Below are 17,999 nucleotides of genomic sequence, written 5' to 3' on the forward strand. Positions count from 1 at the left end.
AAGCCAGCATCTAAAACATCCTCCTGGATGGGCTCCCTGTGTGAACAGACACGCTGCGGTGACAGACTGCCGTTAGAGTCAAAGATGAATCAAAAAAAGATTAAATTATCAGGTGCATAATTCAGAAAGCACCGCAAAGTAGAGGAGAAGAAGGAACAATTTAGAGGTAAGAATCACCCCGATTGTGGACATCATTAATGTTTATTTGTGTCGACATGACATGATATCAGTACAGCTGATTTTGGACTCTTTATATTTTTTGTTATTTATTTTTATTGTTTTTTATAGCTTACAATTTTGTCTGCCTGTGTGTGCATCTGTATACAGTCCAAAAGTTATTGTGGATGCATGACAGTTTGCGTGTGTATGTTGGGGGGCGCCAATTTGAAATCTCGCCTAGGGCGCCAACATTGCCAGGGCCGGCCCTGGAAATAATGTTATAATTATTGATTTTGGCTGATTAGAACTGATCAATAAACAATATCATATAATCGCTATATAATTTTCATCAATATCAATTCAATATATATTGATATATTGCTGATGGATTGTGCAAGCACAGTGAGGTATAAGACATTTGATCTGCATCAGGTTTGTAATATCTAAGGGAGAGGCGGTGGACTAGTGGCAGAAAAGGTCTCTGGTTCGTGTCTGGTTCTCGACTCCACGGAGAAACAACAAAAAGACGAACCTGGATTGATCTGTCCAAAATTCGAAGAGGATTCTCCCTACCCTGTCTTGTGCCCCTGAGCAAGGCACCTTACTCCCCCAACATCTGCGCCGTACATGGCTTCCCACTGCTCTGTGTGTCCTGCACCAAAGCAGAGGTTAAATTTCCCTTCTTGCATGAGTGTGCTTGTGCATGTCTGTGCATGTGTTTGGGACAAATAAATGTATCTTAATCTCTTTTAATCTTTTGTTTGGTGAGTGTGTCTCTGCTCTTAGTTTCAAAACACAACCTCCAGCATTCTTTGAGACTAAAATAAATAATGACGCAACACATATTGATATTGACTGATACAAAGGGTTTGCCTTTAACTTTGCCTTAATTTCCCAGAGGACAAAAATACATAAATTGTAGTTTTATACAAATAAAATCATATTAAGTATATATCTTTTATTTCTGCATTTATTTAAAATGTTGTCATTTCCTGACCATCCCAATCCACCAGTTTCTTTAGGCGGTATAGTCCTCTTTAAGAAAACACGTTATATTTAGTTAGTTGCATTTGTAAATTTGTCCTCTTAATCAATTTAGCCCTTTGCCTATTTTACTTTGGATTATTTGCCAATTGTAATTAATAAAACAATTCAGTTAGAGAAATCAGTCAGGGGTTAACTTCAAGTGATGGGGGGGTGAGCATTGTTAACTGTAATTTTCACTCCTATATATTATTACAGTGATGAAGAAACTAGCAGTTTTTTTGTAGGACATATTTTTCTGACATGTTGAATGTTGTTGTGCCATTGGATGTTTTGGTTTAGCACACACATACCTCATTTGAATGTGTTACTGAGAAGTGAATGAAAATCTAGTTAAGTCCATGTATGCCTTTCATGTTTTTCCCCTTATTAAACTCAATCTATATATTATGATAAACAATAGACAGAGAAGATCACAAATTAATGAAACTACAAATATCCTATAAAAAGGTTTTAATTTCGAAAGGATGACCAGATGACAAGAGCCAGGGTTACTAAATACAAATCAAAGAGCAGTCCCACAGAGATTAGCTTGGTGCAAGAGTGACAACGTAAAATTGCATATCTATTAATTTGGGAAATTAAAGCAGACTCAGTTTAATTTCAGACTGGTTGAGTTTTAAAACAACAAAATTTCAAAGTGAGAAATAAACAGCAGGTTAGACAATGCCAAACATTAAGTTACAATGTGGGACGTGACATTCTGTTAGAGCCTCTAACAGCTATGCCACTGGTTCCACTACTGAAAGGCAGTAGTAACAGGAGGTTACTGTACGATGGTTCCTCACACTCAGTAATGCAAGTGGTTCATGCACATCAGAGACAATCACTGCACATGCAATCATTTCTCAATGAACTCTTGTGTAGTAGGCTGTGGAAAATATTTGAAACCTGCCCAACTCTAACCTCTGAGATTCGTCCATTTCCCTGCTCGACAATTTAAAAAGGACAACACAAGCTTCTTTACACGTTAGATAATACACCAACTGACAAATCAAGCTCTTTATGCAACACACTCTTCAGAATGTACCAAACCAGTAAAAAGAAGAAAAAAAAAAGACTCGAGAATTATCAATTTGTACATTCTAAAGCTGAACCAGGTTGATGACGAACATCAAGAGAAAGAGGAAAATTCAAAAGTGATGAAGCTCCTTGGTTTCAGGACATTTGTGATGGAGATATCTGGGTCTTCCCCTTCTCCCTCATGGAGCGCAAGGCCTTCTCTCTTAGGTGCTTCTCCAGGTCGTCAAGGCTGTCGTCTACTTCACTCTCCGATTCCTAAATGCACAATCATGAAATACATCACTCAACTTGCAGCTCAGATAACAATGAAGGTGCCCTGCAAACAAAATAGTCAGATTATTTTTCACACTTTCTGAACAGGAATATGAGGCCCTCGGTTTCTAAAAATCACTGAAACTAATTTGTACCTTCCTTGAATCTCCATCCTCCACACCCTGGTTTTCCTGTCCTTCTCCAGCACCAGGGGCACCGCTCTTCTCCTTCTTATGCTTCTTGTGCTTCTTGTGTTTCTTCTCCTTTTTGTGTTTTTTCTCCTTCTTCTTCTTCTTTTTCTTTAAGCTGCCATCAATGTCAGAGTTCTGCAATAAAGTGAACATCGTTGAGGACTCAGCAAAATGATTTTTAAAACCAGCATAACAAGAATGAACTATCAGCGTTCCTATGCCAAAGGGGGATTATGCCACAGCAGGGCTCTCACTCAACAGCTCTAGGAAATGTTCATCAATTAAGTAAATTTGTTTTTATGTCTCAAGATGCATTAAAGGTCATAACTGTTTAGGAGATGGGATGATTTAGCATATTTCATAATTAGAGGAGTATTTAACACAATGAAGAAAGGACCGAGTTGACATTGGATACCTAGATGGCCAAGATAATCATCCTGTAAAAAAATGTTTCGCTGCATAATTATCTGCCTTCATAAATAATCATCTTAAATAAAGGTCAGTTTAAAACTACCACCTTTTAGGATGCTGAACGAAACTTTTAGTGGATGTAACTAACAAATCATTGTTTTGATAAATTAGGCAATTTATATATATTTTTTTTTTTAAATCAAGGTTTTTCAGAAATACAGATAATATCAAAGATTTAATTATAAACATGAAGAGGTTAATACTTCTAAGACAACCAAAGGTCAATATGATATAATACTGAACCTTGCTTGGGGACTGACTGCCAGATCCGCTGCTGGCCTTTTTGGCTGGTGGGGGGGAGCCACTGGCTGAGCGTGACGGTGAGGGGGAGCCAGATGCTGGGGCTGGACGTTTCTGAGCTGCTGGTTGAGGGGAACCAGATCTTGATCTGGAAGATGCTCTCCTCATAGGCTGGGGGCTGGAAATGGTTGACATTAGAAGACATTTAAAGAGTAATGTTGCATAAACAAAAATATAAAACAATTCTGACTTTTGACAAATGCCTGCTCCTTGTTTACCTCTGATTGGTGCGTGGCTCTGGGGTGCGGGACACTCTGCGGATGGGCTTGCCGCTGTGTGAAGGGGACTGTTGTCTCCGCTGGTTAGATGGAGATGAGCTGGAGGTTTTGAAGCATGCCTGGGGGCTAGTGGAATCTCTGACAACGCGACCGCGCTTCACTGGGGATGGGGACAGGCGGTTTGCTGCTGCAGGAGGGGATCGCGCATCTCTGCTTTGCCAGCCAGAAGGCAACATAGGGCTCCTCCTGTGTCTGGGTGGTGATGAGGAGGGTGGAGGTGTGCGTCTCCTTGGACCAGGAGAACTTCTGCGCTTGGGAGACCTGGAGGGACGTCGCTTGCCTCCTGGGGAAGAGCGCTTTGCAGGAGAGCTGGACATCTTCCTCTTCTGTGGAGGCAAAGGTGAGGGGCTGTAGCGGCGCTGGATAGGGGGAGAATAACGCCGAGGGGATGGAGATCGGCGGCGAGGTGGTGGAGAAGGAGACCTAAGAAGCACAACATTTTAATTATCAAAAAAAAACTGAATGGTCAATTATTAATATCAAAATGACAGCACATGCTTATGCTTATACCTGCGTCTAGGAGGAGAGGGAGATCTTCTGCGTCGTGGGGGAGAAGGGGAGCGACGTCTCCGTGGAGGAGATGGAGAACGTCTTTTCCTGCAAGGAAAACAAAAATACTTTATAAGAACATATGCAGATACTACCAATTTGGATTTTAGAAGTTTAACCATTCAGTGCAAACTCTCTGCTTAGTATCTGACCTTGGAGATGGATCCCTGTGTCGCCTCCTCGGAGAAGGTGTACGTCTCCTCCTGACTTCACCGTTTCTGGCAGCTGGCCCTGCTGTTGGCCTTTTTGGCCCTTCATCTGCTGAGGAGGAAGACCCGGTATCTGAAAACACAGAGATGAAGAGCATCAGCAACGGTTCAAATGTAGCCTCAACTGTAAGCTGTGAGGAGAAGACACCAAGGTTGGGGGTGTTAGGACACAGCTGCAAAAGTCCATGAGACAATAAGTAACAAGATGACAGACAAAGACTTGGTTAGAGAGAGAGGGGTTGGGTATAGGAAAGGAAAGTACAGGGATAAAAACGCTTTTAACCTGAAGACGACTGTCGATTCTGCCTGCGATACTGACGTCGCTGCTGCTGCACCGGATCTGCTGTTGCCCCTTTTTCATTTTTACCCTCTTCTGAAATGTAGAGCATTGAGTGTCCCATCAGTTTTTACAAAACCAGTGTTACAGACTACCATGGATACAAATGATAAAAGAAAAAAAGTTGTTTTTATTTATTTAAATTTATTTTCTTAAGGTTACAACATTGCATAGTGCAAAGTGACCATGTATTTATGCTACTTGTGTCCCCTGTGTTGGTGTATATTGTTTGATCAGTTTGTAGTGACTAAATATCTGGATCAATACATCATTATCACACAGAACTATCTGAGCATGTTAAATGGAAGCACAGTAATGAGGTTATTAAACTACTTTTTAAGGCCGTCGAATGAAATTTGTTGGAAAGAAGTTCGTAACGTTTACATGAGACTCAAGCCTGTGGAAATGTCAACTTGTGTTTTCTGCACAGAGAACAAACTTAGTGCTCTTGTTGCAATCATTTCCATGTTATTGGCATTAAGATTTAAAGTGTGTATTTTGTAATAAGACTGAATACACAAAGTATGGAAAGTATACAAACCAACAATTTAATCACTTATCACATTGAAGTTGCAATGACACTTTAACAGGTAAACATCCATATTAAACCCCTCCTGATTATAAGCCAAGAAAGAAAAAAAGTGACCATTATTGACAAACCAAATTTGCTGGGGTCTCCATTATGATTAGTCACCTCAGTTTGGGAACGATGAGGTGAAAGGCCTTTATTAGTTTTAATAATAAGAGTTTAATAGTAATTTAACTCGTTTTTCAAAATAAAGTATCTCTTACCGGAGTCAGAACCATCAGAATGTCTGGCCTTGGCGTTATCAGGCGGAGAATCACCCCTTCCTCCTGGTTTTCGCTTTAAACCTTAAAAACAAGGCACCAAGAAATTTGGTATATAATAATACTTTTTATTATAATTATGAAGCATTTCAAATAATGAGCTTGTTCTAACTCCTTCCATTTTAAAAGAACAGTACAAAGAATTTATCAAGACTTAAATTATATAAAATTTCTAAGAACCAATATGGAAAACGAGGATTATGAATATTTACCAGATGATCTGGGTGGAGAAGCTGAACCCAGTCCTCTTCTCCCTCTGGGAGATGGTGACCGTCTTTCCTTCCCTGCAGGGCTAATGGATGTGTCCCGATGTTGCAGCTGTTTTCGAGGTGGTGTGTTAGATATTCTTTTCATCACTTTTTTAGGAGAGCCAGAGTGTGCAGAGCTGCTGCGGGAGGATGAAGCAGAGCGAGAGCGCCTCCTGCAGGACACAAAAACATTTTTCTCTCCAATGTGTTGCTAAGGTCCAAAGTCTTTTTGCATGGTCAAGATATGATAAACACAATAGCACCTTGTAGCAATATATGCTACTAAAATAAAAAGAGTAAGGGTTCAAACCGGCACAAAGGCTTTCACACTGACCTACGGACTGGGGAGCGCCTGTGTCTGTTTCTGGAGTTGGGGGGGCCACGTCGGGGAGGACTCCTTCGACGAGGAGACATTCTCCTCCTAGGACTGGGCCTTCGGCGAGGGGAAAAAGATCTGAAAGGTTAAAGAGCGCAAATTCAAAATGTTTTCGAACTCTGAAGTTCTCATTCAGAGACAAGACTATAACACATCATATGGTTTACCATACATTTCTGTAATTACCTGGAACGGGAGCGTCGTCTGCGAGAGCGTGAATGAGAGCGGGAGCGGTGATGAGGCCTTTCCCGTCTGGTTTCCTTGTCCCTTTCCCGTGACCGCGGTCTTTCCTCTTTTTTCAGAACTTTCTCAGGGGTGGGTTCTTTGACTTCCATTACTGAGTCTGCTTTCACCACCTCCAAAACTGTGTCACTACACAACAGAGACAAAAGTTTACATTCCAAATTTCCCCTGTTACATCATTACTGTTACCCAAAAACAAATCTGCTCTGTACAAACAACTACAGTACCTAGAAACCTGACTCAATCGTGACTTAAGCAACTAATTAAACAAAAATGGAAAAAAGACCAACATTAAGACGAGACTTGATATTTGAAGCAAAGGGAATAATGTACAAACCAGGTGGATGAAGCTTCTTGGACCACTGGTTCTGGCATTGACCTTCCTGATGTATCTGGCTCCACAAGCTGCTCTACAGGTTTTGTGGGCAGCTGCATCAGGGGTGGAGGGGGTGAAGAGCCACCAACTGGGCTGGATTTGCGACGTGGGGAGCGTGAGGGGCTAGGTTTTCTGTCGCGCTTCACTGGCGATCTTCGGCGTGGTGATGGTGACCTTGTCTTCCGCCTGGATAGAAAGGAGGCAAACCAGGAAAAGATTTCCATTTCTGTCATAAATACACAAATCCAACTTCTATACACCAATCCCAATATAAATAAACGTTTTTCTAACCTTCTTGGACTCTTTGACTGAGCCCTCTCTCGGTTTTCTTTCTCCTTTTCCTTCTTCTCATCATCCACCTTCTTAAGAGAAGCCAACTTCTCCTGTTCAATCTATCAAAAACAGAAGTAAAAGGGATCGTACACGTCATCACTTTCAGAAACAACATTCAGCAGTATTCAAACATAATCACCTGTGGTGTCCAACACTATGTTCAGTTTTATTGTCTCCGTTTAAGACATATTATTCTATATTTTTCAAAAACATTTCTCCAAAGTCAGACTCATTTACACCACCTTCTTTACCTGTCTGGGTTACTAGACCTTTCTACATCGTACAGCTATATTTTGGCAGGTTATCTCAAGGAGAAGCTTACCTGTCTCTGTTTAATTTCCTCTTTCTTCTGTTCCAGGAAAGCAGAGGGTATGCCAGCGATGTTGTCCTGGGCACTCAACAGCAGGGGCCACAGGTCCCTCATGAACTCCCGGGCGTTCTTCCCATTCAGGAAGCCTGTCAGGTTGATCTGCATCATCTTACTATCTGGGTGCTGCAACACACACACGAAGGGGGGAAAGAAGCCATATAGGCATTGAAATGATAGAAGGTGCCAATCAGGGGGAGGTAGGACCCACCATATGGGGCTTCCTACCTTCTAGTCCTCACTAAAGTAAACCTGTTACTATACAGTTTAACATACTCAACACATGTTATGGTAATGACTAGATATGTAATGTCCCTGGATCCAATACTGGACTATCAAAATAAAACTGATTTAAAATCATACTCACAAACTCAAACTGAGAATGTGAGCTAGCTGAGGAGAGACGTATCTAATGATATAACAATTGCATGCAAGACTGCTGTTATGCATAGTTCTGATTTTGTTCCCCAGATACATTAAATATAATAACAAAATGCCTTTTATAAAAAATACTTAGATATTGGGTTTCCTCAGTGCTATGCCCACTACTTTACATTCTTGTGTCCCTACCCACCCACTATATTCCAGTCTTCCCTTTAGGAGTTAAACAAATAGCCACAATACAGAGTGCATTAAAACCCAACACTGCAAGTACAGTTCCGGTGTCTTCAGTGAGTCCCGTGGGATCAGTGGGCACGGAGCTCCCTTGGCTTGCTTCCGCCTCCCTACTGCTTGAGACTCAACCACCTTGAGCTTAATGTTATATCATTTATCTAAATTGCAAGAGACGAACAAGCAATAATGAGTACACAGTCACACAAAACGAAGTTTTATTTCAACAACTGACTATGAAGAATAACTGCCATATACGCTTATATCAAATTCAATTATCAAATTTGTATGACTATGCAAGAGTACCCTTTAAACTTAGCTTCAACAGTTCACCCAACCCAAAAAATTCATAGCAAGCAAAAGGCATAATTATTGTTAATCATATTTTTGTACAAATGTTTTAGCATCTCAAGAGAATTTCAGTTATTCACAAATATATTATGAGACCCAAGCCTGATAATATCAATCAATTGAGGATAATATGTGTAAATCACTTAGTGGGGCAGTATGATTAACTATTTGACATAATGTATCTCTATTAAGTTAAGTAGCAATATGACTATTGGATTAAGAACATACTTACTTCAAAAAGAAATACATAACATCAGTGAGCCTCAGCAATACAGCTCGACTGACAAAAGGATTTTTACAAGGTCAAAAAAGTGAATGTAGCTTAACACCAAGATGGAAAGTACTGCTTGTTATAGCTGAAGATTTTAAGTCTGTTACACATTTGATCAAATGCAAATGAGATGTTGCCTATTATAAGAGGGTTTGATTGTCTTTTTAAAAGAATATCTTAATCTACTGAATATCTTGTTTTTGCTGACGTCCAGTCGTACGTTCTCAGCTGGATACAGTGATGCAGAGATATATGTTCATGACATCTTCACATCACTTGTGTGGTTAAAAATGCAACAGGACACTTCACACCATCTCCAACAGAGGTGCCAAAAATGTGAAATGTTCACTTGCAACAATGCATTTCAGCTTGGTGTTAAGATATGTTTAAGTTATTCTGTAAGAATATAAAGTTGATCCATTACGCTTAACAATTGGATATGGCACATTGTTAAACCATTCCTGATTCCAGTTTACAATTCCTGTGACGTTTACACTTATCTGGTAAGTTAAATGATGCATTACAAATAACTACGGATAATATGATCATGGCATTGTTCAGGTATGTCTTTCACTGACATGATATAGCTGACCCCTGCATATAACTCACCTCAAACCACACACTGCATCATGAAGGGAGAGTTGGGCTCAGTGACTTTGGGCTCAGGAGAGAGCTAATTAGGTGTTGGTGCAAGGTATTACATCCATATTGGTTCAGGCCTTTTAAATCATAAATCACATCATCATTAGAAGACTGCTAAATAAAGGAACTTGTCACATGAAATCAAAACATAGTTATGTCATCAAATATGAGTTTGAAACCAATTGTTACTGTACCCATTCACTTTCAATTTGACTAGGATGGCAATCATTTGAGTATATCCCATCTTATAGACTAAACAATGCCCTCAAAGCTATCACAGTTTTGAAACGAACAAATACACACACACACAATTGTAGATATTACCTTTTCATCAAGCTGGTTAAATATGAACTCTATGACGACGTCATCCTCGAACCCAAGAATCTCTGTCACTCGTTGTGTAATCCAGGGTTTGATGACCTCCAGGTTCACTTTGGTCATGTCCACCTAAGACCGACACAATAAAACAAAATGAACTAGGGCAACGAAGCAGCACTAAACGGGCCCGAGCACTTGCGAACACGAGACCTATGTGGCTGTGGGGAGGGAGGTCGGGGATCGGGCGAAACGGCTCACGGCGCACCACGGGAAGGATAACAATTCACTTCCTGTGTCCATCACGCAATGCCAAACCCTGCCCACTAATCACTCTTTACTAGGGGTGGGAATTGGCAAAAATGTGATGATTCAATAGTATTGCGATATTTGGGCTACGATTCAATAGTATTGCGATACTGCAAGTATTGCGATTCGATTATGCGATATGTTGCGATTCATATCCCCCATATTATTCAAAGGCATTACAAAAAATTTGGAAAATAAGACTACTCACCTCACTTCAAATGTCACATTTAATTCTGTGAACAACATTGTCTTCTACACATTAACTGAAGTGCAAAAACTAAGAAAGGGTAGTGCAAAAACTTTGTCCTTGAACATTCAGGACACAGGACCTTTGTAATTATTTTCTGAATAGGAGACCTCTCACATGAACGCTGAGCTCCCAGCACATAACTTACAATTATTTAAATACAATACAGTAACATAAAGCAGACATAATAGAGTAACATAAACCTGAGAATAATCATAAAAATAAGAGTAACCTAGAGCTTCAATCAAATTGAGAAAAATAAACAAATGTGTACTACTAGAGTCCAGTCGGCTGCAAGTTCATGACACAAAATGTTAATTTCATTTGGGAATATTGGCATTTTTTTTCAGAAAAAGGAGTTGGTCAACAAGCTCAGATGTTAAAGTGCTCCTCTGGGCCGTTACTATATCTCCTGCAGTGGAGAACATCTTTTCCGCATACACACTAGGTATCTTTTAAACTCTGAAACTCTCCTCGTCATGCTTTGCCAGCCAGGGGCTGTTACATATATAATTGTAAAAAAAAAAATATATATATATATATATTGCAATACTTTGTGCTACAGTATCGATAGTATCGCGGGCGCAAAATATCGCGATGATGAACAGAATCGATTTTTTCCCCCACCACTACTCACTACGGTCCACACCATCAAGTGCAGACCACATGAAGAACATTTAACGTAAATCGAATTTAAGGCTTACTTTCATTTTGCCAGTAGTTGGTCCCATCGCTACATATAGACTAATAGATCTGTTCAGGTCAAACACTCGTTTCTCTTCAGATCATATAAATCTTTCACCTTTACAACATCTAAGACAAACAAGATATCAAAGGAATCAAAGTAATCTATTACCACTGGCACTATCTGTGCTCGGGCCCTAATAAAGTTAGTGAAGATAATCAATGAGGTCTTCTGGGAGCCCAGTGCTTCGTAGTTTCACTCAATCTAAAACACATGTCTAAAGGCAAGGTTGACTGGCAAATCACACATCGTATGAAATCAAGTTCTCATCTGGAGGAACAAATACATTTGTAAAAGCATTGAACATAACACATGGATGATCTTGTACCTTCTTGTCCAGACATTCTGCAAATTTCAGCTGCTTCAGCAGCTTCTTGTGCTTGTTGCTGAAACGGTTGTCTTGCTCCGCACTTGTGCCCTGAGGAACAAACAACACATCTTAATTTAACTTGTTCAAGAATATCATATCTACGCATATTTCACCGCATGCTTCAGACATGCAACCACAATCTATCAAACAGGCTAAACTGGAAAAACAAAAACAGCACATGGTTCAATATAGGCTATCAAACACTGAAATGCTTGTGCCGATACATTATTTCATATCGATAATTAAACTATCAGCCAATGTTGGTGCAGGTGATGAAGCTCATGTCAGATGAGCTTTACACCAGTAAGCTAATGTTAGCTAAACTAGCAGTTAGCCTACTTAATCCTCAAATCCAGGCTAGCATTAGCCACAGACAGGCTAACGTTAGCCAAAGTCTAGCGGCTACTTTAACCAAACACAAGGAGATTATATTGAAAACCACATCGGTATTGTGTTATATACATTTTAGCCCATGTATACTTTATAATACAAGGGAAGCAGTGGTCGTGACGAGCCCATGGAGACAGAAACGATGTACCGCCCGGGCGCCATCTTTAACCAAGCAGCCAAAGTAGCTAGCTAGCAAAGGTTGGCTCGTCTATTTCCTGCAAATGTGACCTACTGCGCATTAACCTGGTAAATTGAAGGCGTGTAAGCAGAGCAACGCTGCAGAAGGACGAATCATGATAAACATTAACTGTTGTTGAGACGCGCATTTTCTCTTGGGAGTTTCCCAGCTAAACTGCGACAATTGGCGAAAGCCAAGACCGAAACCAGTTGATAGACGAAGCCTTGACCGTAGCGTTTCTGACTGTACGGCTCTGCACCTGAACACATGTGGCACATCGTTGGACTAAACAAGCAACACAAGGCAAAGCAGCTTAACACACAAGACACCGAAAGCAAAGGAGTACAGTTAAAGATCTTACGCGGAAGAATCCCGCGTCCATTATCGGAGAAAATGAATAACAAGCGCCGCTGGGAAAGACGTGTGTGTGGCGAGCCGGATGAAGATGGCACCCCTGGAGGTAGCAACAGGCACTACATGTACTGTAATGGCAGCAGAGGAGGAGGAGGGTCCATCACCTGTTAACACATCAAATTAAATAAATTATATTTCTAACAACTACTACTACTACTACTGACAACATGTCTGTTTGTAGTTTCGTGAAAGTACAACATTTGAAATGTAAAAGCCTTCATATTGCAGAATGACTCCTGTTAATTTTAATCACATATCATAATGTCTTTTATGCTTTGATGCTTTAAATGGTGAGCACTATTTCAATTTTAACTGGTCAATTGTAACTATACTTCATAAATTGCTTTGTAGTTCAATCCATGACAGTGCATCATCTTTTAGCTTTTGATCATGTATTATTTATCATGATTTACGTGGTATCAATAACAAATGTAATGGTCTGATAAGTATGATAATTGTCTGTAATGTTGAAGAGAAGTCTAGAATATCTCAACATGGAAATACTCAAATACCTGTACCTCAAAAATACACCCAGTTACAAACATAATCTATACATTTGTACATTGTGCACATACTACGCATGAAATTCAGCAACATGTAATGATATATAATATTTATGGTATTATAATAAATCTACCACTTTAGTAATAAATGTAGTTTTGAAAAAAGTATGAAAATTGTCTGAGATGTGCAAGAATAGAAGTACCCAACAGTAGTTAATTTAAATACTCAATTCCCAGCTCCTCAAAATTGCACCCAGTTACCATTATAATCAATCTTTTGTACCTTTTACATATAGAATCTGCAAATTTAAACAATGATAGTATGATGTTAACATATATAATATTTATAGTAGTGTAATAAATGTAGTAGTGTACAAATTATGAGGGTTGTCTGAAATGTAGTCGAGTATAAAATAGTGAAAAATGTACCACTACTCACAATTGCATGAAGTCAAGACTATAATCAATATTTTTGCAAATTCTAGACCTTAAGTTGAGCAATATCTTATGATATATAGTATTTAGAGTAGTGTAATAAATGTGGCGGTGTAAAAAGCATGATGATTGCCTAAAATGTTGTAGAGTGGAAGTACCCAATAGCTCAAAGTAAACCTTTTAAAGTACTAGCACCTCAAAAATATAATAGTTCTGTATTTAAACATATTTGGTATTAATGGTAGTGTAATAAATGTAGTGGTGCAAAAAGTATGATTATTGTCTCAAATATAGTGGTATAGAAGTATCAAATAGCTAAATATGCTTTATCAGTATCTCAAAATTACATCCGGTAACCACCCTAATCAATATAGAATACGGAGGCTAAGCAATATTTAATAATATATAGTATTTATAGTTGTGTTTTGAATGTACTGCAGTAAAAATATTATTGTCGGAAATGTAATCAAGTTCTAGTCAAGTATCCAATACATTAAAATGTAAATACTCATACAATAGTCATTGCACACAGAAACCATCATAATATATATTTTTGTATATTCTACATTCTCTTGAATACATGACCTTGAACAATATATAATGATCACTGCTATGTAAGTAAATTACATTTTTTATTATTCAAAGTCTGATTCAAACAACACTGCATTTTAGACAGTTTTCCAAAAGTAATCTACAGTCAATAAGGCTTGTTATTGGTGCATATTCATAATCAAAATCACACTGCTGGCCAGAAGAAAGTAAACTAAAGGCTTCCTGTTCGATGCCACAGCAAGGGGAGTGGGTTATTGTCCAGTGTGTGATTTTCACTTGATATTATGAAACAGCCAGAAAACATGATGTGTATTTTCAGTCCAGAGCTAACTGGGCCAGCCGTTCCAGATGATCATGGAACCAAAGTGTCCAACAGCTTTGATACTTTCAATGTGCGACTGGTCCATATTGTATTGGACATTGTAACAGACATTTAACAGACTGGTGAGTCCACGCACGTGATTTGTATGATATTTTTGGAAATCACTGAAGCTAACAAAACAATTTCTTTTGCAAATGAGTGATGCTGGTACCACGATCACAATTACAAACAACAAAGATGGAGAGAAGATTTGACAGCATATTATTCCCTGAAAAAGACTGAGGTGTGTGTCACTGTGTGCATGCTTGTGAAATCCCATCATGGCCACTGTATTCTGAGGGCTTCTGACTGAATCCCCACCTTACAAACAGGCCGTGGCTCATTGCTGTAATGTTCCAGAGAAACACAGGATAGGTGGCTGACAACTTTCTGAAAAGTGAAGTGAGAGATAGTGTATTGTTCGTGTAGGGGTAGGGCATTGGTCAGTCTCTGTGGAGCAGGGTTTGCTAGCTGACTGGCAAACCCTTACTGGTCCTCTTGTTTCGAATGAAGTGCAACATGTCGGACACCAGGTCTTCAAGCCCGAAGTCTGGTGCCCAGCCCCAGTCTCTGCGAGCGTTGGTGTCATCAAACCTGACCGGCCAGCTGTCTGCTGCAAAATAACAAACATGATCACATTAAGACCATTCGTAGTAGTTCACATGAAGATGAGGATATGAACTGCACAATTAATTCAAAAACAAAACAGGATAAAAAACGTAAAAGACAGGGAGCCCATGGATCTAGGGGCGGGGCCAGGGGGGCACTGGCCCAAGCTGAAACCTGATTGGTACCTAAAATGCCACTGTACTGTCAATAGTTTTTTTTTTTTTTCAATTTCTTTTATCACTTAAACATTTTTTTTTCACGTACACAACTAACAATAATCTTTTCTTACCAGTAATGTTGCTGTTTTTATCATGAAAGTTAAAAGTTTTAACTTTTAATTACAAACATGCCCTTGTGATTCTTCAATACCAAAGTACATGTAACATTTTACCGAAACAGGACATGTCACTTATTAACATCCCTTAATAGATTTACATGCAGCTGAACTGGTTTCATTCCAGTTTGATACTACCCCAGTCTATATATATGCTGCATAACTTTATCATCCCATCCAGGTTTTGTGTTAAAGTGTGTGTACCACACGCGTTAAGTCGTACCAATGGTCTGGCGGACAGGATCTGGGTTGTAGGTGACCTTGAGATGGGGGAGATGCTTGCGTATTTCTTGGGCCACCTCTTCCGGAGTGAAACTCATGGCAGCTATGTTGTAGGTACGCAGGGACATTTGGCACTCCGGAGCCTGCATGAACTCCACTGTGGCACGGTGGCAGTCAGAGATGTGCATCATGGGTAGACGAGTGTCAGGTCGCAAGTAGCACTCGTGGTGACCCGTGCTGAGAGCATCGTGGAAGATTTGAACTGCGTAGTCTGTGAAGAAAGAGGTCTGGGCTGGTTTTGCTGTACACATATATAGGTTCTCAGAGTGTGGTATATGCAGATGTTAAGTTGAGCAATACCTGTGGTTCCTCCTCCAGGAGAACTGTTGACCGATATCACACCTGGGTAACGTAGGCAGCGGAAGTCCAGGCCATATTTATGATGGAGATACTGAAGAATGATTAACATGAATATGAGATCTGAAAATCTATAAATTCAATCATGGCATCATAAGTGTGTTTGTATGTGTACTAGAAATAATTTCACCTCTCCCATCAGCTCCCCATGCACTTTGGACACGCCATAAATGGTTCGAGGTCTTTGGATACAGAGGTCTGGGGCCGGGTCACGTGGAGAGGAGGGGCCAAACGCTCCGATGGTGCTGGGGACAAAGAGGCGCAGGCAGTTCTCCAAGGCCAAGTCCAGCACGTTATGAAGGCCTAGAACATAGAGAATAGAGTCAAAACACGACAATCTTTCTGAAAATGTGTTACCTGTAAATATCGTATGCAATCCAGTGGACCTGTGATGTTGATCTTGCGAGCCAAAGCCACATTAGCCTCGCCAACAGCACTGAGCAAAGCACTGTAGTGGATGAGCCAAGTGATTCGATTATTTACAATAATCTCTCTAAGGTTCTTGTAGTCCAACACATCAGCGTATACGAATGGACCTGTTGGGAAAAGAGAGGGAAGAGCATTTAAAAGTTTTAACAAAGGGAAAAACAGGACACAAAAAGCCATAAAAACGTATTTATATTTTGCATACCACTGGTGAAAACATGAGGCGGAGGCTTCTTGATGTCTGACAGGATGACGTTCTCTTGTCCATACAGTTTTCTAGACATTTATAAGGAGATGTCAAATTTCAAACTTTCACAAACTGCCATATCTCAGGAATTTATGAATAACTCACCTCAGTGATTGTGCAAGCCCCACACCTAACTGCCCGAGGCCACCTGTACACAGAGACACATTGAATATATCATCTTTGCAAAAAAACAAAACATGCCCGGAGTTCAGTATGAACGTGATATCAACGTTTTTGGCGCACCATGCTTAAGCTGGAGACGCATTCATTTGTTCCAAAGCTTTATCATGGGACAAAAAGTGGCAGAGGCTATTATTCTCACCCAGTGCCACTCATTGGCTCTTTTATGTGACTAGCACTGTGTGCATGCACTCTATTGTGATGAGTCAAAATGGGGTCCTGGTGCTGGTGCAGAGTGAAAACAACTCGAACAGACAGAATGGACAGCATGTGTCCGTAGTATTCCACTCATGTCACTGAATCATATGAAACCTTCACTCCAGAACTTCTACGTAACCTGTTGTTTGAAACTTAGTATGTGCCTGGTTGTGTTTTATGCTGTTCTCGGCTCCACAGAGATGACTCTGAGCAAGGCATCCTGCCCCAAACTGTAACAGCTCTACTGCCAACAGAAGCCAAACATTGGTTGCACAGTGAAAGTGGTAGAAAACAATGGCAGCCTCCAGGGTCCAGCTTTTGGGCAGGTAAAGTCCACACTTCCCTGAGTGTCAGAAAGCAGCAGCCATTATGTGCTATAAACAGACAAATGTGGATTTGTTTAACCTGTGATGAGGACACGAGGGTGTTCCTGAGAAGGTAGCGGGCTGCTGGTCTCCACACTGTTCCACCTGCTCATTCGCTTGTGCAAAGTGCTGAAGCTGCGACGGGGCAAACTCTGCGCTCTGCTCAGGCAACCTCGGCAAAACATGCCCAGCAGGGCCAGAGTGGGCACATGGACCCTCACGCCCGGATGCATGTCCAGCAGCAGCTCTTTAGAAAAGATAAACAGAACCTCATGAGACCATATTTATTAAAGATAAATATCTTAAGAAAAAATTATAGACAAGATAATTTTTAATAGTATTATATATGGATTATATGTAAAAAATACATTACCTGTGTGCTGAGAAAATCAGAAATCCCACACAGATGATTCTTGATCCAACACCAGCAGTTGCAGTCAATCCAAAACTATTCCACTAAACTAAATCACAAGATAAATGCTGATAAAGAGCTTCGGAGGCATAAATGTTAGAGTGAAGAGATCACCAGCCCATCCGATTGGTCACCGTTTCAGTTCGCCCAGTGACCACTGGATACATAAGCAGGTGTGGAGAGTCATGCTGGGCTATGTGGTTCTTGTCCACATTTGTGTAATCACCCGGGCTGGTGGCTCTTGACTGAACGGGACTACAGTCTCCAGCCTGCAAAGCTCCGAGAGTGC

At 40.3% G+C, this 17,999-nt stretch overlaps 2 protein-coding genes across 5 annotated transcripts; both read right to left on the reverse strand.

Moving 5' to 3' along the window:
- Positions 1-1,641: 1,641 nt before the first annotated feature.
- On the reverse strand, positions 1,642-12,477 carry srrm1 (serine/arginine repetitive matrix 1). Of its 4 annotated transcripts, none has more exons than XM_061082362.1 (17): positions 12,397-12,477; positions 11,426-11,515; positions 9,806-9,928; positions 7,561-7,731; positions 7,197-7,297; positions 6,867-7,091; positions 6,473-6,658; positions 6,245-6,343; positions 5,875-6,083; positions 5,606-5,686; positions 4,760-4,849; positions 4,420-4,549; positions 4,229-4,315; positions 3,659-4,141; positions 3,384-3,558; positions 2,634-2,804; positions 1,642-2,481 (listed from the first exon to the last, which is right to left on the reverse strand). In XM_061082362.1, the coding sequence occupies exons 1-17, from the start codon at positions 12,415-12,417 to the stop codon at positions 2,362-2,364; spliced, it is 2,562 nt and encodes an 853-aa protein (XP_060938345.1). In that variant the 5' UTR covers positions 12,418-12,477; the 3' UTR covers positions 1,642-2,361. The 4 variants fall into 4 exon arrangements, with proteins under 4 accessions (XP_060938345.1, XP_060938344.1, XP_060938343.1 ...); XM_061082361.1 differs by having other exon boundaries at positions 4,760-4,846; positions 6,245-6,364; XM_061082360.1 differs by having other exon boundaries at positions 6,245-6,364.
- A 1,525-nt stretch (positions 12,478-14,002) lies between these two features.
- On the reverse strand, positions 14,003-17,641 carry tdh2 (L-threonine dehydrogenase 2). The gene is made up of 8 exons (XM_061083163.1): positions 17,339-17,641; positions 16,661-16,703; positions 16,514-16,584; positions 16,269-16,418; positions 16,013-16,185; positions 15,826-15,916; positions 15,467-15,736; positions 14,003-14,913 (listed from the first exon to the last, which is right to left on the reverse strand). The coding sequence occupies exons 1-8, from the start codon at positions 17,529-17,531 to the stop codon at positions 14,768-14,770; spliced, it is 1,137 nt and encodes a 378-aa protein (XP_060939146.1). The 5' UTR covers positions 17,532-17,641; the 3' UTR covers positions 14,003-14,767.
- Positions 17,642-17,999: the final 358 nt, after the last annotated feature.

This window comes from Limanda limanda, chromosome 12 (genome assembly GCF_963576545.1).
Source record: "Limanda limanda chromosome 12, fLimLim1.1, whole genome shotgun sequence".
Taxonomy (NCBI): domain Eukaryota; kingdom Metazoa; phylum Chordata; class Actinopteri; order Pleuronectiformes; family Pleuronectidae; genus Limanda; species Limanda limanda.